At 45.9% G+C, this 21,631-nt stretch overlaps 2 protein-coding genes across 2 annotated transcripts in view; both read left to right on the top strand.

Moving 5' to 3' along the window:
- Positions 1-15,220, top strand: part of SYS1 (SYS1 golgi trafficking protein) — a gene marked incomplete at its 5' end in the record, with an annotated part of 29,730 nt that extends 14,510 nt beyond the window's left edge. Inside the window, one exon of the mRNA XM_081034373.1 lies at positions 15,084-15,220. Coding sequence (XP_080890499.1) covers positions 15,084-15,090 — 7 coding nt within the window. The 3' untranslated portion in view covers positions 15,091-15,220. The remainder of the gene's footprint in view (positions 1-15,083) is intronic.
- Positions 1-17,160, top strand: part of DBNDD2 (dysbindin domain containing 2) — a 31,195-nt gene extending 14,035 nt beyond the window's left edge. The window contains exons 3-5 of the mRNA XM_081034371.1: positions 15,084-15,230; positions 15,396-15,533; positions 16,489-17,160. Coding sequence (XP_080890497.1) covers positions 15,084-15,230; positions 15,396-15,533; positions 16,489-16,694 — 491 coding nt within the window. The 3' untranslated portion in view covers positions 16,695-17,160. The remainder of the gene's footprint in view (positions 1-15,083; positions 15,231-15,395; positions 15,534-16,488) is intronic.
- The last annotated feature ends 4,471 nt before the right edge of the window (positions 17,161-21,631 follow it).

Here is a 21,631-nt window from a genome sequence, read left to right as displayed (position 1 = left end):
CAAATATAGGTAATAGTAAGAAGTAGTCAAAAAAAAGGGAAGGTGATGAGTTTGAGCATCTTGCACTTTTGTTTTTAATGTCATTATTTTAATTAAGCTTGTATAATTTAATTTTTAATGATGGGTATGCCTAACAACCAGCCAGCAGAGATCCTGAAAATGTAATAGGCTTTATGGAGCCTTTATGGATCAGTTCCAGCATACCATAGATGGAAGTAAGGGTGTGGCGAAAATTAAACAGAGCAGAGGGGACAGGAGAGCGAAGGTAGAAGGCATGCTGCATCAAAAAGGGTGGAATGGGAAAGATTCACCAACAAGATGAGATTAGAGCAGAGCCCTGAAGGAAGTGAGTGGTGGTGGCAGGAGATGAGGGCAGAGAAGGAGCTGTGGGGAAGGGTTGAGACAGACGGGGGACTTAAATAACTCGGGCTGCATCAGAATAATCTGAAGAGTTTGTGAGACATGCCTTCTCCAGCAGCACCCATACAGTGGGCCAATCAGATACGTAAGCAAGGGTGGCAACCGCTCCACACCAGACCACTTCTCGGGCGGATAGGTGCGTGCATACGAGGTGTGCTAGCTCTGTCTTTTCCGGCTCATGGACCAAGCCTACACTTCAGGGCAGCTTCTTACATGTAAATGTCCTTTATCATTGGGATGAAGTGGGGGAGGGGCGGTGGCTAAACATGCTGTAGCCCAGGGAAGAAACCCAGGAGGTGACTTGAGAGGGAAGACACGGAGGACCCCCACCCCTCTCTCCGTCCTGTCTATTTCAATACTCCTTGGCTCCTCTGCCTGCTCAGCACAACTTCAGTTATCTACTGGACTCTAGTGGGCTGCATCAGAATCTTCTACACCTGCCACTAAGCCCCCTGGGCACCAAGGGTTGGGGACCCACTGTGCGCTAAGCACCAAGGACAGCAACATGAGGCAAAAGATGCCTCCCCTCAACAAGCTCAAAGGCCTAGGGCAGAGGTACCTCTAGAATATGGGCTCCTTTATGGTAGGGGGTTTTGTCTGTTCTGTTCATTGATAAACGCCAAAGGCTTAGAATAGTGCCTGGCAGATAATGGGTACCTCATTAGTAATTTTTGAAAAAGTGAAATAAGTAGTATTATCTGTGATAAAGGTAATTCTGCAGGCTGTTGAAACACAGAGGACCAGCCTGAGGAATGGCAAAGGGGTGTGAGCTGGGCAGGGCATTCTCAAAGAGGGATTTAAAAAAAAAAAAAAAAGCTGTGGGAATTATGAACGATTATGTTGCCAGAGTAGAAAGTAGGGGCCAAGAGTAGCAGCGGCTGAAACTGCAGAATGAGCAACACACAGACCTCTCAGGACTTGTTGCAGTTTATCCTGAGGGTCCAGAGAGCCCTGGAAGGGCTCTGGCAACTAGGCAGGGTGGCTGGATTCAGCGCTGGGAGCCTGGCCAAGCCTCTGCCATTCTATTCTAGTGCACACTTTTAGCCCTCACTCTCCCCTCTCTACAGGAGCTGTGCCTACACAGGCCGTTCATCCCCAAGGAGACGGAGTTCTCCATGACCACACTTTGTACCCCAGCAATGGCTCCCAAAGCAGTTTTCCATATTCCATCGTGTTTGGTCCTTCCATTTACATGGGAAAAACCATCTGTAGGGAGAGAGACGTATCCAGTGACACACAGCTGGTAAGCCTTGTGGACTAACTCCAAGAATCTCAAGTGGAAAACCACCACTCTTTTCCTTTTTTTAAGTTGTGGTCAAGTACACATAACATAAACTTTACCACTTACTCATTTTTAAGTATACAGTTCAGGAGTGTTACGTACATTCACATTGTGCAACCATCACCACCATCCATCTCCAGAACTCTTTTTATCTTGCAAAACTGAAACAATACCCCTTAAACAACAGCTCCCCCATTTTTCCCTCCCACATCCCCTGGCAACCACCCATCTATTTTCTGCCTCTATAAATTTGACTGCGCTAGGTTTCTTCTGTAAGTGGAATCATACAATATTTGTCTATTTGTGACTGGCTTATTTCACTCAGCAAAATGTCCTCAAGGTTCATCCATGTTATAGTCTGTACCAGAATTCCCTTACGTTTTGTTAAGGCTGAATAATATTCTATTATATGTGTATGCCACATTTGGTTTATCCGTTCATCTATTGATGGACACCTGGGTTGTCTCCATGTTTTGGCTATTGTAAATAATGCCACTGTGAACACAGGTGTACAGAAATCTCTTTTAGGCACTGCTTTAAATTATTTTGGGTATACACTTATTAGTAGAATTGACAGGTCATATGGTAATTCTCTTTTGAATTTTTTGAGGAACTGCCATATTGTTTTGTACAGTGGCTACACCATGTTACATTCCCACGAACAATGCGCAGAGGTTCCATTTTCCCCACTTCCTCACCAATACCTGTTGTTTTTATTATTTTTGATAGTAGTCATCCTAATGAATGTGAGGTTCCACTCTTTTTGTTTGTTTCGTTTCTTCTCGTGCTTTAGTTTCTCTGAAGTCAGGTTTATTGGGCTATATTTTACATACGTGAAAATTCACGTTTTTAGTACGTTCTGTGAGTTTCGGCAGGTGCCTACTATTGTAACCACAACAATCAATATATAGAATGGTTTCATAACCCTACATTCCTGTGGGCAAAATCTCTTTCTAGTTAACCCTCCTCCCATTCCTGGCCCTGGCAATAACTGATGTTTTCAGTCCCTATAGCTTTGCCTTTTCCAGAACATCATATAAATGGAATCCTACAGTACGCAGCCTTTTGAATTCTGGAATCCTTTCATTTAATACAATGCATTTGAGGTTCGTATATGTTGGGTGTAGTTTGTTTCTTTTAGGGTTTCCAGGTGGGAATGCCTGCCCGTTCTCAGGAATTTTTTTCGCTTTCCTGTTCCTGAATCCTGAGATATAAACTGTTTGCTTTTCTCCACGATGAATCGTTTTCACAAAGGGACCGCCAATACTACCAACCACCTGGGTTCAAGGAGCCGATTTTCCCGATTTCCCGACCAACTTTTCTCGGGATTCAGGAACTGGAAAGAGAAAAAAAACTCCCTGAGAATGGGTGGGAATTCCCACCTGGAAACCCTAGTTTCTTTCCATTACTGAGTAGTATTTCATTGTATAAATATGGTACTGTTTGTTATCTAATACAAATATTATCTCCATTCTTCTATTGAGCCTATTTAGTGAGTTTTTAAAATTTTTGTTTTCTATGTTAGGGCTGTTGTAACAAATTACGAGAAACCTGGTGGCTTAAAACAACAGAAATTTATTTTCACACAGTACTAAAGGCCAAAACTCCAAAAATCAAGGTGTTGTTGGTTCCTTCTGGAGGCTCCAGGGGAGAATCTGTTCCAGGTCTCTCTCCCCGCTTCTGCTGATGTCCAGCAATCCTTGACGTTCCTTGGCTTGTGCACCCATCATTCTGATGTCTGTCTCCATCTTCTTATGGTATTCTCCTCTGTGTCTTTCTATGTTTTCACATCTTCTTATAATAATACCAGTGATTAGACTCAGTGCCCCCCCAATCCAGATGACCTCATCGTAACTACTTATATCTACAAAGGCACTATTTTCAAGGAGGGTCACACTCTGTGGTTTTGAGTAGACATGAACTTTTGGAGGACACTTTCAACCTGGTATAGTTAGTTTTTCTTCAGTTTTAAGATTTCTGTTTGGTTCTTCTTTGTATCTTCTATTTTTTCCCCCTGATATTTTTAATTTTTCATTTATTTCTAGAATCTTTGTAATTGCTTATGGAATCATCTTTGTAATAACTGTTTTAAAATCCTTATCAGATAATTCCAACATCCTGTGATCTGTTGGAATCTGTTGGTTGTCTTTTCTTGTCGGAGTTGAGATTTTCCTTGTACTTGGTATGGTGAGTTATTTTCATTTAAACTGAACATTTCAGAAATTATGTTATGAGACTCTGGATCTCGTTTAAGTCTTCTGTTTTAGTAGGACTCTGCTGACCTGGGCCAATGATATGGGGGGGCACAACTCTTTTCCTTCGGGAGGGAGTGAAAGTCCAGGCTTCCCTACATGGTCCCCACTGACCACACACTGTAGGGGAAGGGGAGGGTTGCCTGATCACTGCTAGGCAGAGGTGCTCATATAGGCTCTATACTTGACCTCCTTTACATTGGGGGAAGGGAGTGGTGCTTCATTATTGTTGGATGGGGTGCCAGTGTGGGCTCCCTACATGGCCTCCACTGACACCATAGAAATTGTCAGGAAGGGTTCTTGTTACTGCTGGGCAGTGAGGAAAGCCCTGACTCCCCTCTTTGTCTCCTCTAACACCACCTGGAGGTGAGGGGGACTGGTGTCTTGTTATCACAAGAGAAAGATTAAAGTCTAGGCTTTCCCTTCTGCCTATGCTAGTGGAAGTTGGAACTGAGGTTTTGCTGGAGTGGGGCATGTCATGTCAAAAGATTTCTGTCTTGCTAGGGTGCCCCTTTCCCAGTCCTTTGACAGAAAACAGGTTTTTCGTGGGGGTGATTTTTGTCAGCCTGTTTGGCATTTCCAGGTTGCAGGCTTTTCTAGCACCCTAGCAAAAAGAAAACCCATGGACTCACTGTTGTATCATTTGAGTACGAGGGTTCCTGGTTGGTCTGCCTTTTTATGTTTGTTTTATATATAATGTCCAGCATTTTAAGCTGTACTTAGTGGGAGGGATAAAGAGGAATGCATCTACCCCATCTTGTTCAGAATCGGAAATTCTCTTTTTATTCTATACTTCCTTTATCATCCCTATAAGCCCAAGCTGGAGATGTATGTGGAAATGTAATTCTTTTAAGAGCTTGTGGGTCTCTGAATCTGATTTAGGTCCACTCTATCAGACAAAAACCATGCTTACAATTTCTATGATAAGTCCTTCTCTCCATTAGGCTTCTGCCAAAATGGCTAAGGGACAATACCCTTAAGCTTTCTAGAATCTGTATTGTTTGATTCACAGGATCTGTAAGACACACCTATCATCTCTTTAGAGGTTTTCTATCTGAATAGTACACTGAGGCATTGTCTTAAATCTTTCTGAGATGTAAACAAAAGGTTTTACAGTCACATTCTCAGTTTCATTTTTGGACCATGTTTTGTTGTTGTTGTTGTTTGTTTGTTGGCTATGTGCTGGACTTGAGCTGCTTTATTAGGAAACCATTTCTTAGTTTTGCTATCATTTGCCATTTGGAGAGGTTGAGAATTTTCTGCCATCCAGTCCTGAATCCTTCAAACTTAACAGTTCTTCCTTTTAGCTCAGGGTTTCTCAACCTCAGCACTGTTGACATTTTGGGCAGGATAATTTTTTTTTTTTTAATTGAGGCACCTGATACCATTTCTTTTCTCTCTCTCTCCTTTTTTTTTAAGGAGGGAGCAGCTCACAGTGGCCCATGCGGCGATCGAACCGGCAACCTTGGTGTTATCAGCACCACAGTCTGACCAGCTGAGCTAACTGGCTACTACCAGGATAATTCTCTGATGTGAGGGGAGGTGGTGGTGGGGAGAGGGGTCTGTCTTGTGCATTGTAGGATACTTAAGTATCCTTGGCCTCTACTAACTATGAAGGCAGTAACAACCTCTCCGGTTTTGACAACCAAAAATGTCTCTAGACATTGCCAAATGTCCCCCAGGCGGCAACATCCCTCTCATTTGAGAATTGCTGCTTTAGTTTCTGTCTCTCCTCTTGCATTTTACTATAAGCAGCAAAGAGAGACCACTTGAACACTTTACTTGGAAATATCCTTAGCTAGATCACTGAACTCATCAGGCATGTTTTTTTTCCCCCAAGTCAAGTTGTTGTCCTTTCCATGTAACTACAGGCAACAGGGTTGCTGAACTTTGTGCTACAACATAACATGAAGAATTCTTCTTCCCCCAGCTTCCAGTAGTATTTACCCTGACTGCAGCCTATCCAAGGCGGGAGGCTTCTAGTAACAGCTTTGTCAAGGCACTTTCACTCCACTCTTCTCAAAATGTATTGTCCATTACATAACGCCACTCCCATATTGTAGGGAGTTGTGACAGCAGCACTCTACCCCAGTACCCAAATCTCTATATGTTATCTATTGCTGCAGAGCAAATTATACCCAAATTTAGTGGTTTAAAACAAGAGGTATTTCTTTATTTCAGAGGGTCTGAGCATCAGGAGCCCAGGAATGCTCTAGCTGAGTGGTTCTGCCTCAGTCTCTCATGAGGTTACAGTCAAGCTGCTGGCCAAAGGTGCATCAGCTCCAGGCTCTCCTAGGGCCGTGAACTTGTTTCCATGCTCACTCAGGAGGTGGCTGCAGGCCTCTGTTCCCTGGATGTTGGCTGGAATCTTCAGTTTCTTGCCACGTGGGCCTCTCTGTGGGGCTGTTGACAATGTACTATAATGCTCCCTGCAGAATAACGGATCCAAACAATAGAGAGAACACACACCCAAGATGGAAGCTGTGCTCCTTTCTTTTGAAAATCCTAATTTTAGAAGCAATATACCATCATTTCTGCCAAGTCTTGTTGGTCTTATAGAGTAACCTTGACAATAGCATTGGAGAGGACTACACAAAGGTCTGAATAAACAGAAAGTAAGGAACATGGGGAGTGCTTTGGGTCACTGCTGCATTTCAGTTTCATTCAATTCAAGATATTTTTCTGATTTCCTTGACTCCTGGGTTATTTTGAAGTGTTGTGTTTTATTTCCAAGTATTGGGTTGTTTTCCAGATATCTTTCTGTTATTATATTTTAGTTCTTTTATAGTCATGAAACATAGTTTGTATGATTTAAATTCTTCTAAATTTATTGAGGTTTGTTTTATGGCCCAGAATATGATATATCTTGGTGAATGTTTTATTTGCAGTTGAAAAGAATGTTTATTTTGCTGTTGTTGGGTAAAGTGTTATAAAATGTCAAGCAGAACAAGTTAGTTGATAGTGTTCAGATTTTCTATATCCTTAGCTCTTTTCCTGTCTAGAACTTGTTATTGATTACTGAGAAAAAAGTGTTGAATTCTCTACCTGAATTATAGATTTTTCTCTTATTTTAAAGGTCTGTTGGTTTTCACTTCAAGTATTTTTGAAGCTCTATTATTAGATGTATATACATTTATGATTGTTTTTTAGTGAATTGAACCTGTTATCATTACGTAATGTCCTTCTTCATCCCTGGTAATAGTCCTTCTTTTAAAATCTACTTTTTCTGATATTAATACTGCCACTCCAGTTTGCTTTGATTAGTGTTTGTGTGGTATATCTTATTCCATCCATGTACTTCTTTTTTTTTTTTTTTTTTAATTGGGGAAGGGGAACAGGACTTTATTGGGGAAGAGTGTGTACTTCCAGGACTTTTTTTTTTCCCAAGTCCAGTTGTTCTCCTTTCAGTCTTAGTTGTAGAGGGCCCAGCTCAGCCCCAGGTCCAGTTGCCGTTGCTAGTTGCAGGGGGCGCTGCTCCCCATCCCTTGTGGGACTCGAGGAGTTGAACCAGCAACCTTGTGGTTGAGAGCCCACTGGCCCATGTGGGAATCGAACCCACAGCCTTCGGAGTTAGGAGCACGGAGCTCCAACCGCCTAAGCCACCTGGCCGGCCCCATCCATGTACTTTTAACTCATGTATTTCTTTATAGTTAAATGGGGTTTCTTGTATATATCGTATTATTGACTCTTGGCTTTTTCCCCCCTAGTCTACTAATCTGTCTTTTAATTGGTTCTCGATACAGTTGGATTAAAATATTCCGTCATACTATTTGTTTTCTGTTGTATTCCTCTTTTTCTACCTTACTTGGATTAATTATGTTTTGTCAGGGAAAAACCTTAACCTCATGGTACCAAAAGTAGACAGTGAGACTTACTGTATCCAATCAAGACAATTTATTACTCCTAGCACACCAAGCAACATGAACATCAGCATAGTTTTGTGTTGGTTCCCTCAGCTCTAAGTCCCACAGGTGATGACAGTGGTCTCAGATGCACAGTGGGTTTGTGTTTTGGCTGAGAAACCCAGGCCCAGCACTTTTATAGCAAACAGTAAGCAAGCCTGCCTTTGTGCGATGTGATCTCACCTCTCAAAATTGCCAGCTATATTCACAATCCTGAACAAGGGCCCAGAGGAAAGAGAAGTCAGGGCCTTGCGATCTTGACATACTCAACAAGTCACATTGAACACAAAGAGACCCAGGAGGATACTTCCCCATATTTTTATGATTCCATTTTATCTCCACTCTTGGCTTGTTATTTATACCTCTTAACATTTCTTTTAGTAGTTGCTCTTGCACTTACAATATATATGTTTAATTAATCACAGCAAATCTTTTATTATATTATATCACTTCTTACATAGCATAGGGACCATTTAACAGTATATTTCTAATTCTTCATTCTATAATTTTTACTATTGTTATTACCGGTATCATACATTTTCCTTTTATGTATGCTATAAACCCACAGTGTATTGCTATTCCTTTGTTTTAGACAGTCAATTATCTTTTAAGGTGATTAAAAACAGAAAAATGTCTTATATTTACCTTTATTCTATCCATTTCCAGAGATCTTCATTTCTATATCTAGATCCAGGTTTCTCTTTGGTATTGTATTTTTTTTTTCTCCCAAGTCAAGTTGTTGTCCTTTCAGTCTTAGTTGTGGAGGGCGCAGCTCAGCTCCAGGTTCAGTTGCAGTTGCAGTTGCTAGTTGCAGGGGGCGCTGCCCACCATCCAATGCAGGAGTCGAAACCGGCAACCTTGTGGTTGAGAGGATGCACTCCAACCAACTGAGCCATCAGGGAGGCAGCTCAGCTCAAGGTGCCGTGTTCAGTCTTAGTTGCATGGGGCAGAGCCCACCATCCCATGCGGGACTCGAGGAGTTGAACCGGCAACCTTGTGGTTGAGAGCCTACTGGCCCATGTGGGAATCGAACCGGTAGCCTTTGGAGTTAGGAGCATGGAGCTCCAACTGCCTGAGCCACCGGGCTGGCCCCCTGGTATTGTATTTTTTATGCCTCCGGACTTCCTTTACCATTTCTTTTTCTTTTGTTTTTCAATTACAGTTGACATTCAGTATTATTTTATATTAGTTTCAGGTGTACAGCATAGTGGTTAGGCATTTATATAATTTACAGTGATTTCCTCCCTTACCCCCACCATTGTCTTGTACCCATTTTACCATTTCTTATAGTGTTGATCTGCTGGTAATTAATTTTCTGTTTTTGTTCATCTGAAAAAGTGTTTGTATCTCTTCATGTTTGAAAGATATTTTGCTAGATAGAATTCTGGGTTGACAGTTTTCACTTTCAGCATTTTAAAGATACCATTCTATTGCCCTTTGGTCATATAATGTCTCTGGTGAGAAATCTGCTGTAATTCTTTTTTGTTCTTCTGTAGTAGTTTGTCTTCTCCTCTAGATGCCTTCATGATATTCTCTTTATCTGTGGTTTTCAACAGTTTGAATATGATAGATCATATTTGTGTGTGTGTGTGCACGTGTGAGTGTGTTTCTATCTGTATCTCTTCTACTTCTGGCATTCAAATTACACATATGTTAGCTCTTGGATGTTCTGTTCTGTTTTTTTTGTTTAATTTTGTTTCACTCTTTTTTCTTATCCTGTTTCAATTTGGGTAGTGTCTGCTGACCTATCTTCAAGTTCACTGAGTCTTTCCTCAGCTGTGTTGAGTTTACTGATGAGCCTGCCAAAGGCATTCTTCATTTCTGTTACATGTTTTTAAAAATTTCTAGCATTTTACATATGCCTCTTTTTTATAGTTTCTATCTCTGATAAAATGCTCCTTCTGTTTATGCATATTGTCCTTATTTTCCACTATGGCTTTTCACATATTGTAGTTGTTTTAAATTCTGTGTCAGATAACTCAAGGGGGTTATCTGGGTCCTGAGTCTGGTTCTCTTGCTTACTTTGTCTCTTGACAGTAGGACTTTTTGGTTTTTGGTTTTGTAAAGTTGCTTTTCGTAATTTTTTTTATTGATTTCTGGACATAATATGTAGAACAGTAGAGAATGAGGACAATATTATTTATGCTTGGAAATTGTCATATCTTTCCTTAGGCCATTAATGTGGAGCATTGAGTCAATCTTGTCAGGAGTTGAACGAGGGTTGGGTTTTATTGTTTCTATGATTACTTTTAGTGTCTGTGACTTCCACAGATTCTATACTCTCACACTAGACACACTGGGCCTTTAGCAATTCAATTAAAAACTATAGCCTAACTCTTACCTGCTTGTGTGGATTCCTCGTCTTCCTCCTGCTTCACAAGTGTGCCAGTGCCTGCATCCCATTTCTTCTTGGAGGCTCCTGTCCTTCTTTGGAATTCAAGTTAATTTATTGCTCTGCAACCTCAGCTCTCTGATGGGTTCAACAAGTTATAATTCTATAGATTACCTAACAATTAAAAAAATTCATGTGGTAATGATGCTCTCCTTAGCTTTCTGCATCTTAGGTGGAAGCCAGAAGTCTAAGCCATGTATTTTGTCATTGTTGCTTTCAAGACCTTTTGCCATCCATTTCTGGATCTTTCTCTTGGCTGACACCCTTCCAGCATAGCACCCAGAATTATTTCTAGCTCGGATTCTTTTCCTCTCTCTACCTTTTCATCTGGTAAATATCTCGCAAAGTGAAGGGACAGAGGTTCCTGATCTGTCGCTATCTTGGAGTCAATTCAAAATAATCCATGGAGTCCTGTTCCCAGAGATAAGCCTGAAAAGGGGGGAAGTGACTTTGGGATCTGAGTTCTCATCCACTGTACAATGGCTTGGCCTCATTCCTTTGTGCTGGGAAATGAGACCAAGTATTTACCCCATCCATTAATAAGAAATAGGAATCAAACTGACAAAACATTAGTTGGAAGATAAAAACTGAAACAAGATAAAATGGGAACAGGCTGGGAGTAGGGATTACAAGCACAGTCTCTGGAAGCAGCCTACCTGGGTTTGAATTCCAGCTCCATCACTTACTGTATGGTCTTGGACAAGTCCCTTTACCTCTCTGCATCTTCGTTTCTATATTTGTAAAGTGGAAATAATAGTACTTACCTCACAGGACTGTTAAGAGGATTAAGAGTTAATATATGCCAAGTACTTATAAGAGTGACAGGTACCTAAGCTCTGTAGAAGTATTAACTATTAGAGAGTACTTCCTATAATTTCAGAAATTCATGGAAGAAAGCAGTTTACTCCCTTTCTCAGAATCCATTACAATCAGAACAGCTAATGTTTATTGAGCATCTCCAAAGTGTCCAAGTCCTGTACTAAGCATTTTATGTGAATTACCGTGTTTCTCCGGAAATAAGACCTAGTCCGACAATCAGCTCTAATGCATCTTTTGGAGCAAAAATTAATATAAGACCCGATCTTATTTTACTATAAGACCGGGTCTTTATAATATAATATAATATAATGTAATGTAATGTAATGTAATGTAATGTAATGTGATGTGATGTAATATAATATAATATAATATAATATAATACAATACCAGGTCTTATATAAGACTGGGTATATAATACCAGGTCTTATATTAATTTTTGCTCCAAAAGACGCATTAGAGCTGATTGTATGGCTAGGTCTTATTTTCCGGTATCTCATAAAAGGTAGGAATTAACTATTCCTACCTAATAGGCAAGAAAATCCAGGATCAGAGAAATTAAGTGTTTTACATAGCTGACTAGATGCAGAGCTAGGTTTACAACCCAAGAGGGTCTGACTGCCACACCTGTGCTTTCAACCACTGCACTTGTTGCTTCCCGTAAACTAGTTTCCTTGCTTGTAAAATAGTGGGAAAGCTGTTTGCCGTATTTATCTCCCAGAGTTGTTTTGAGATCCCAATAACAATAGAAGAGGCAGTGCTTTAGGTATCTGTAAAGTGCTGGTCCCCTGACAGGGAAACTTGAAGCTGTCATGACTTTTCACTCCTCCATCCCTTTGCACATGCCCTTCCCCCTCATCTCTGCTTGTTGAACTCATTTCTTCAAGACTCAGCTCAAATAGCAGGCCTAGATTTTATTCTAACAATGGAGGGATTTAAGCAGGGGGCGGCACATCCGACTTGCGTTCTGAAATGATGACTGGCTGCTGCTGGGGAATGGAGGGTAGCAGGACCAGAATGAGGACAGGAGCACCATATATTAATAGAAGGCTGCTGTAGGAGCCAAGGGAGATGGTGGTGCAAACGGAGAGGAACGGTAGATTGGAAGGATATTTAGGAAAGAGAATCGACAGGAAATGGAGATGTATTTGAATGTGGGCAGCGAAGGGCAGGGAGGTGCCAATGATAAGTCCTATTCTTGACTTGCTGGAGGATGATTGAGTGACCTGCACGGCTGAAGCATCTCCGACAGACACCTCCTCCCACCTCTGTCCCCCCACCCCCACCCCCACCCCCTGGAGCCAGGAGCACCAGAGGAGGAGAAGAAAGAGAATGGGCACAGTCGGGTCCGGGAGCAACTAGATTGGACACTTCCAGCCCGGGTCTGAGCCAGGAGGTGCTGCGAGGGGGCAAGCGTTTCCCCTATTGGCCCGCAGTTGGCGCCTCTCCCCTCCACCCCCGCCAGCCCCGGCAAGCTGCGCCCTTCTGAGCACCCTGCAGGAGTTGGCTCCTCGCGGGTGTGTGGGGGTGCTGCGCAGCGGCCCACCCCTCCAGCCCTGACCCGCCCCGTCCCGGCGCCCACCCCGCCCAGTGCGCTGGAAAGGCTGGGCGGTGGCTCTGTCCAGTCCCGGAGCCAGGAACCAGAGGCTGCCGGGTGAGTCCCAGGGTTAGGGGGTGCTCCGCCGCAGTGCACCTGTCTTGACAGGAGGTATGGGGTCGGTGCCCTCCCCCTCCGGAGGTCCCCAGCCTCTCTTCCCCGGCATGCGCCCTCTCGAGATGTGCGCGCATCAGTGTGCGAGGGTGTCGGGGTGCGGGTGCGTGCTCGTTGGGTCGGGGTTGTCCCGGAGCAGCAAGTGTGCGTGGCCGGGAGCCCGCGCGTGTTCCTGCAGCGGGTCTGCGCCCGCGGGCGGGGTGCGGCTAGTGGAGCCGAGCGTGCGGAACCGAGCGTGCGGGCGACGGCGGCGGCGGGGAGAGCGCGGAGGAGGCCGGCGGGGCGCGAGGAGGAAGGATGCGAGCCGGGAACTTTTCGGCCGCTCTGGAAGTATGAGCTGTCGCGCCCGAAGGGGCTCCCCCGGCCGCCGGACGAGAGGCGAGCGCGTGTGCCCGCCGCCACCCCTCCCCCACTTCCGCCTCCCGCCTCTTCCTCGTTCCCGGCTCCCAGGGCCCGAGCGTCCCGGGGGAGACCCGGCGGCGCAGCCCCACCCCGGCCGGCGCGGTTTGCTCCCACGCCCCCGCCGCCGTCTCGCCTGAGCGGACAGATTGAGTCAGCGGGTCCGCGGCCGCGGCAGGTAGGGGCTCCGCGGTGGCCGCGGGCGCAGGTGCTGCGGGGAGGACTGGTGTCGGGGGGGCGGGCGGGCGGGGACGGCCGGGGCGGAGGGGCCTCTGTCGCCTCCCCTCCCTTCCCCCGCGGACGCGGCGTGTCCCTTTTTAGGGAATTCTTTCGCTCTCACTGACTCCAGTGCGGGTGGGGCAGAAAGAGAGGGTGCTCTCCATTTCACTGGTCCCCCGCCGGGCTCCTGGCAGCCTTCTGCCCCCGAATCTCTTCACCCCTCTCCCCAGCACCTTTAGTCGCGTAAACAACTCCTTTCCTCTCTCTTGCACTCGGCTTCGCGGCCCCCAGGGGATAGCTCTTTCAATCTTGTGAGATTGATGGGGTTGGGGGAAGGGAAAAGAGAGGGGACGTCCCGGAGCCCCTAGTCCCTGTCACTCCCCTTACCCTCTCTCTCGCCCTCCCCCAACCGCTGCAGGACCAGACGGCCCCAGGGGCTTGGGTATTTTTAGCGTTGTGACCTGGGCCACAGCTCTCAGAGTCTTTCCCAGGAGTCGGCCTCAGCGCCTCCTTCCTCCGCCGCCGCCAGCCGGTGGCCACAGAATCTCCCAACGGTTCTGTGGCCCTGCCAGGCCCACTTGGGTTTGGGTCCCTCGCGGCCCGCCCCAGCGCCTGTAGAGCTGGCCAGGGTCTCGAGTCCACCCACATGTGGAGGGAAAGGCAGTCTACAGAGGAGGAGGATCTGGTCCTCGAGTTAGTTACTCCCTGGCCTCCGGTGATGGGCTCAGAGCCCAGTGCCTGGAAGGAGGCTGGGCTTATGCGAGTGAATACAGGTCCTGGGAAAGCGCAGAGCTCTGGTGTTCTGGAAAGCTCTCCACTGGGGGCCTAGTCCGAATTGGACTCAGGACCTGCCCTTCCAGTGACTACTCACTGACTAATGGGGAGATAAGACAGTGAGATATGTCAGAGGAGAGGAGCTCAAATAGAGAGCTGTGGGAGTACAGAGAAGAGACTATGGATGGTTCTCTGAATAGCACAGGTATCAGAGCTTTACCTTTTACAGAGCAGTGTCTTCTGTTTGAGGCAGTTAGGATGATTATGGCATTTTCTGATGGGGAGACTGAGGCTAGAAAGATGATTTCCTTAGGAACAAAACTAACTCTGGAAGTCAGGTCTGTAGCTTCAGAGCAGGGTTTGCAGTGGATGGGGGTGATGGTAATGCGAGTATGTGTGTGGAAAGAGAGAGGGCTCTAGCTAGCTTTTGTCTGGGTTCTGAAGAACGGGCAGGAACTGGAGTTTCAGCACTAGAGGAAGAAGACATTCCACCTTGAGATCTCTGTCCCATCCTCCTCCCTGGCCTTCTGAGGAGATGCCAGGTCCATAAAGTGGAAAAAGTGCCTCCCCTTTCTGGGCCAGACCAGTCCCTCCAACCCCTCTCAGAGGGTATGATTCTGAGATTTGGCCATTGGCTGCGTCTGTCCCCTGAATACAGAGGAGCCTCTCTTGCTGTGCCTGGAACTGGCATCCCCTTTGTGGAGCTAGGGTAAGCCCCGCCTCTGCATGAGACTTGAAGTTTGTGGTAATGGACTTTGTTCAGAGAAGGGGAAGGAGAAAGCCAAGTCCAGAAGTGTCTGGGCTGGAACCAGAGGCCCCACTGCTGGGATGCTGGCTGCAGTGGGACTCCCCAAGCCCAGGCCCCCCTCCCCCCTGCATTCCCTCTCAACTTCATAGCTTGCTCTCCACCCTCTAGGAGCTGACATGGACCCAAATCCTCGGGCAGCCCTGGAGCGCCAGCAGCTCCGCCTGCGGGAGCGGCAGAAATTCTTTGAGGACATTTTACAGCCAGAGACAGAGTTTGTCTTCCCCTTGTCCCACCTGCATCTCGAGTCGCAGAGACGTAAGTTCTAAGACCTGGGGAGAGGGACTAGGATAGGGAGGACATCTTGTAGGGCCCCCTCCTCTCTTATTTTCTTGGTCCTCTGAACTTCTGTCTCTGGACCTGACACATCGCTGACCATCCTACCGCTGGGTCCTCCTGACTTGCCCCCTTCTTGATCTGCAGCCCCCATAGGTAGTATCTCATCCATGGAAGTGAATGTGGACGCACTGGAGCAAGTGGAACTTATTGACCTTGGGGATCAGGATGGAGCAGATGTGTTCTTGCCTTGCGAAGATCCTTCACCAACCCCCCAGACGGCTGGTATGCCCCTCTGCTGGGACTTGGGCACCAGTTAGCCAGGGCCGGATGTCAGGGCTCTGAAGTGAGGCTGCAAGGCTGGGCTGGGGAAGTTTAGCCGTGGGGGCTGGAAGGGGGCGTTGCCACCCATGAAACAGCTGTTTGTTCTGATTTTAAGGAAGTTGACCCTGAGGGGAACTGGGTTACAGATCCCCAATCCAAGGTTCTAGGAATGCCCAGCCCCCTTAGCCTTTGCTAATTTTACATTTGTGAAATTAATGTAATTAAAATAATATAAAAATGTAATATTTACATTAGGTAAGGTAAGCAGTATTAGTCATCTTAATAATATTTATTGAGCACTTTATTAGACTTCTAATACTGTGCTAAAATATTTCACATATATTATCTCAAGCCTTACAATGTCCTATTAGGGCAGGTGGTATTATCTCCATTTATAAAGAAGGAAGATAGAGAAGTTGTCACATAGCCAGAAAGTGGCAAAACTGGGTTCAAACCCTGGCTCTGTTACTCTAAAGCCTGTATGTTTAACTTACAAAAGATATTCACTTATTTAAAATTGCTGCTATTGATAGCCTACTACGTGCCAGACACTTCATAAGCATTCTTAGATTTTACCCTCAGAACCCTTCTGGAATATAGGTATCCCATTTTTTTACAGAGGAGGAGAAGAGTCCTTGAGAGGGAAAGTGAATTACCCAAAGCTACTCAGTAGCAAATAAGTGACAGGTAGAACTTGCGCTCTTGCATTGATTGACCTCACTCTGGAGCCCAGACATGATGATCCCAGAAGTAGAAGGAACTAGGAGTCAGAAGACCTGGCTCTTTGCTGGACTGGCTAAGAGACTCTGGACAAATCCCTGACCCTGTCTGGGCTTCGGTTTCTCCCGGCCAGATCATATCTGAGAGTCCTCTGAAGCCCTGTTTGTGACCCTGACCAGCTCTTCTCTCTGGGCAGGGCTGGATGACCATCCAGAGGAGCGGAGCCTGCCAATGCACATACCAGACAGGACCACATCCCGCATTTCCTCCTCGTCTTCTGACTCTTCCACCAACCTGCACAGCCCAAATCCCAGTGACGGTGGAGCAGACACGCCCTTGGCACAGTCTGATGATGAGGAGGGTGGGGGTGATGGAGGGGCAGAGCCTGGAGCCTGCAGCTAGCAGTGGGCCCCCACCTATGGACTGACCGAGCTGGCTATTCTTTACTTGAGACCCTAGGCCCAGCCAGGGCCCTTCAGAGAAGACCAGACTCTCCTTGTAGTAGGCACCACCAGGAGGAAAGGATGGCGGGGTGGTGTGCCTCCCTGGGAATTAACCCTCTCCTGCTTTCCTGCTAACCTTGTCCCGCTGCAACCCTGCCACCAGTTTTTGGCTTACTCCTGAGGTAGAGCTTGCAAGCAAGGAGATGGAGATGAGGTAGGACGTGATGCCACTGCTTTTCTTAGCACTCCTTCCTCCCCCAAACTATCCTGCAGCCTTCTAACAGAGTCTCTCTCCTACACCAGTGTCTCTAAATGGATGTGAACTCCTTAGCACTCAAGTGAGGTGGTACTCCGCCATCTTGCTTCCTTACATCCTTTTTTGGAACAGGGCACGGTGTAAATAATAAACAAATAATATACCAGCCATTTCACTTCGTTTTTTTCACATTGCAAAGATATCAAACCCACTATATTTCTTTAGCTCTCTAATCAACACCATATTCCCCTCACTCATCTACTCCTTTTACTGAAGGAATGCTCACAACACCTGTGCTGGGACTTTGGAATATGGTTTGAATAAGAAGGCGGTACTGTCTTGGAGGAGGAGAGAGAGTGAATACCACACTTCACAGTGTAACACATAGCATGACAAGGAACGGCTCTGGTGTCAAAAAGTAGGGGCATCTTAGCCTGTACGTTACTGAAGAGCTGATTTTTAAATTGAGATCCAGAGCATGAGTAGGAGTGAGTAGGAGTTAGCTAGGTGGGGGTTGTAATCCAGGCAGAAAGAGCAGCTTGGGAAGACTTTCAATGGAGAAAAATAGCCTGGAGGAACAAAAAAACACTCCGCGTGGCTGAACTGTTGGATTTGAGAAGAAGATGAAGGGAGAGGTAAGACTGACAGAGGTCAAGTCATGAAATGCTTAGAAGCCTGTATCAACTTTCAATTTGGCTGTTCGCAAACTATCAGTGACTTAGGATATACACTTATGTCTTCATGTAAAAGAAGTCCAAAGTATAGGGCTCTAGAGCCGCTCCATAGTTAGTGGGCATCAGGGTCCTAATTGAGCTCTTTTTGCTCAGCCATCCCAGGCACATGTCTCGAGTTCTTATTGCTAGTTCATGTCTAAGGTAGCTGATGAAGCCCCTGCCATCATGTCCTTCAAACTGGCAGAAAGCAGAAGAAATTGGGGATGGGCAAAGCACACCCAACTGTCTATTCCCATGTCAAGAAACATACTTGGAAGTTCTAACCAGTACCATCCACTTTCATCTCATGGGCAAAACATGAGAAATGTTTCATTTGTGGATGTTTTGCAGACACGAGGACACAGCATTATCTGGGAGAAAGGAAATTCTGGCCTTTTGAAAGACAACCCTCAAGTCACTGAATTACCAATGCATCTGATTTCTGTACGACCTTTCAAACCTCTCCAACACGCTGTTTACTGGGGAGGCTGGGATGGTCCTTTCATAGGGCATGCTGCTGTAATTGGTTATGTCACTAAGGAACAAGAGGACGATAGTCTTTGGATAGGTAACTAGCAGAGTACACATTAGAGACCACGTTCATGAATTTGAACTTTACTGGAAGTAATGAAAAATCACAAATGGGTGAATGTTCCTGTTGAAAAGATAATTCTGGCTGCAGTGTAGAGAATGTACTGGAGGAAGGACAGGGTCAGGACAGACATAGGACACAATAAACCATGAAGAGGTAACAGTGGCCTAGAAGATTGTGGTGATCCGTTTAACTGGGTTGAGGCACGGTATAAATAATGACATTCATTCAGTAAACATTAGATGTCAGTGTTGAACATGAGACACTGAGCACGGCCTTGGGAATGTAGTAGAGGCAAAAAGGCCTGCTCTTATGGAGTTTAGACTCCAGTGGGGGCCAAATGTAAAACTGCAACTATGACTCGTGCTAGGAAACGGCTCTATTCAGAGACGTGACGGAGTGTTTCCCTTGAGGAAATGGCATTTGCTGAGATCTGAAGGATGAGTAGGAGTAACCTAGGGGAAGAATGGCTGGAAGGCCTCCTTGTGGAGTACTGATTGGAGGGGACTGAAGTGGGTGTATGGAAACCAGGAGATTGCAGCCATCTAGATAAGAGGTAATGGACTAGGGTGGAGGTAGTGGGGATGTAGAAAACTGGAAGGAATGAAGAGAGATTTAGGAGGCAAATTCCAAAAGGTTTGATAGGTGGGTGTGAGAAAGGAAGGGGTGAGGAGCGCCATCACTGTTTCTGCCTTTTGCAATAGGATGATTTGGAGGGTGCTTCACCCAGATGGGGAGTTTAGGAGAGAATCAGTTTTGGGAAGGTCATACATTTGGTTTTGGATGTGATGAGTTTGAGAGTCTCCAAGAGGACATGTTGAGTAGGTACTTGGACTCACAAGTGTGGGATTTAGGTGAGAGGATTGGGCTGGAAAATAAATATGTGAGTTATCAATGTATAAGTGGTCAATGAAGCCATGGGTGTGAATGAGATTGCCCAGGGAGAAAGGAGAATGAAAGGACGGGTTACAGGATCCAGCCTTAAGGACCATGAAGAATTGAAGTCATTTTCTCACATTAGGAAAAAACGAATCATTCCACCTCCCTACATCAGATACCACTGATGGGATCAGAGCCCTTCATCCTGAATTCCAAAGCTCTTTGTACCATCCAGGCTGAGTGACAGGGCTGCAGTCTTCCCCCATCCTGCTTTCACTCCCGCAGGAAGCCATTGTAAGTGACAGTTCCTAAGCGCTAGGGAGAGACTTGTGGGAGTTTTGTGCTCCTTTGTCTAAAAGCCTCTGTGTCCAAGTTGAGGTCATCCTCTAAGCTGGGCCAGGGCCCAGTATCATGTTAAATTGTGCAGTTTTTCTGGATTCTTATGACTTTGATGCATGCATGGTCTCTGTCTTCTTGTGCCTTTTCTCTTTAGTAGCAAGGCTCAACCTCCTGACTGTAGCTGAGCCTTCTGGGCTGCAGCCCATGAACTCTGCAGCTCTGCTTTGTGGGGGTTCTCAGCTTCAGGTTGCTTCACTTTCCTTGAAGGTGAGTGATAGGAAGCTAGACTAGCTTGATTGCTGTCAGCATGTCAATAAACCTCTTAGTACCACAGGCATGCGACACTAGGATCTGTGGAGTTTGGGGCAGAGAGCCTCCTGGGGAGAGGAATCTACAGCCTTCTGGAGAGATAGAATTGTTTGTGAGCCTATGGGGAGCCTTCAGTTCAGCTATTATGAGTCCCAGCCCTGCCTGGAGAAATCTAGGGTCAGCTGAGACCCCAGGACCACTTCCTGATTGGACAATGACCTCTTCTTCTGCCAAACCACAGGGGCTTGGCTGGCCTTCAGAGCCAGCAGCTCCAGCTGTCTGTTTTTTGAGGCAACACAGTGCCCTTGGAGATGGGAGGAGGATTTGGTGCCAACTCCAAGGCAAGCAGCCCAGCTTTCAGTCTCCAGGCCACCGTGTGGCTTCTTCTGTCTGTTGTATAGACTTGTCATAGACTCTGGAGAGGAGGGAAGAAGACGAACTCATTCTGCACAATCCTGTACTGGGGAGGACACAGGAGGGACCACAACCCAGGGGAAGAATCTCTAGGAGGCTCACACTGTAGCGGTCCCTAGGAGTGCACAGAACTCGGTACTGTGAATAACATGGCAGTGTGGCGACAACGTGGAACTGCTATAATGTCTGTTTGTTCGTTCAAACATTACCGAGCACCTACTATATGCCAGCCTCCTTGCTTGGGCAACAGAAATACTAAGGTGACCAAGAACTCTTCCAGGAACAGATATGGCCAAGGATAATGGAAGTATAATGTGGGCCATAGCAGAAATGCACCGAGGATGGTAGCACACCAGAGGGAGAAGCTAAGTCTTCTCTGCAGGTGGCTGGGTCTTGAATGATGAGGACAGGCAATTTCAAAAGGAAAAAACATGCAGAAATACAAAATAATCATAATGGTGCAGCTACTTTCCCCCCCCTTTCTCTGCCTTCCCCCCCACTCCGGTTCAAGCCATTGTTTCTCAGTCTAGTTGTGTAGGACACAGCTCCCAGGCCCATGCTGGTATTAGGAGCTTTGCACTTCCTCTGGTTGAGGCAGTGATCTATGGTCTGCTCACAGCAGCCCACGGCAGCCCAGCTCCAGGGAGAGCTGTTGTTCATAATCTTAGCTGTAGAGGGCGCAGCTCACTGGCCCATGTGGGAATCGAACCTGCAACCTTGACCTTAGGAGCCCACGCTCCAACCACCTGAGCCAATGGGCTGGCCCCCCCTTTTTTTTGACATGGATCCTGTGGCCTCTAGTCTTGGCTCCATCACTCACTGTGATCTTAGGCAATTATCTCAGTTTTCTGTACCTCAGTTTTCTCATCTGTAAAGTGGAAATAATAGTACCTACCTCAAAGAGTTGAGTAAACGATAGTAAATGTTATTAAGCACTTATTACATTCCAGATCCTACATGTACAAAACTTTTAATCCTTGCAACAACCCTGAAAGTAGGTTTATCCATTTTATAGAAGAGGAAAAGTGACACTCAGGTTGCTCACGCTCATATGGATTAAAGGCCAATGTGGGGATTTGAACCCATATCTATCTGACATCTAAACTCGTGGCTGTCCTTCTACTCCCTGTCTAGTGGGACAGGAATACTGGATATAAGTAGAATGAAGTCATAGTGAAATAAAAACACCTTTTTGACACTTCATGGGGTATATCTTGGCAGACCTTCCTGACACTAAATTTGGCTCTTCATGGAAGTATGGTTGTGAGTTTTACCAACACACAGTGTGCAAAATTCTTCATAAATGTGTTCCCCGTAGGGCAGCTGGGAAAACTAAAGCAGGAATTTAACATTGGAACTCCTACAACTCAATAATAAAAAAGCGAACCAGCCAG

This window comes from Rhinolophus hipposideros, assembly GCF_964194185.1.
Source record: "Rhinolophus hipposideros genome assembly, chromosome: 22".
Taxonomy (NCBI): Eukaryota; Metazoa; Chordata; class Mammalia; order Chiroptera; family Rhinolophidae; genus Rhinolophus; species Rhinolophus hipposideros.
The sequence above is the reverse complement of the archived record's forward strand: the minus strand, read 5'-3'. Positions and strand labels throughout refer to the sequence as shown.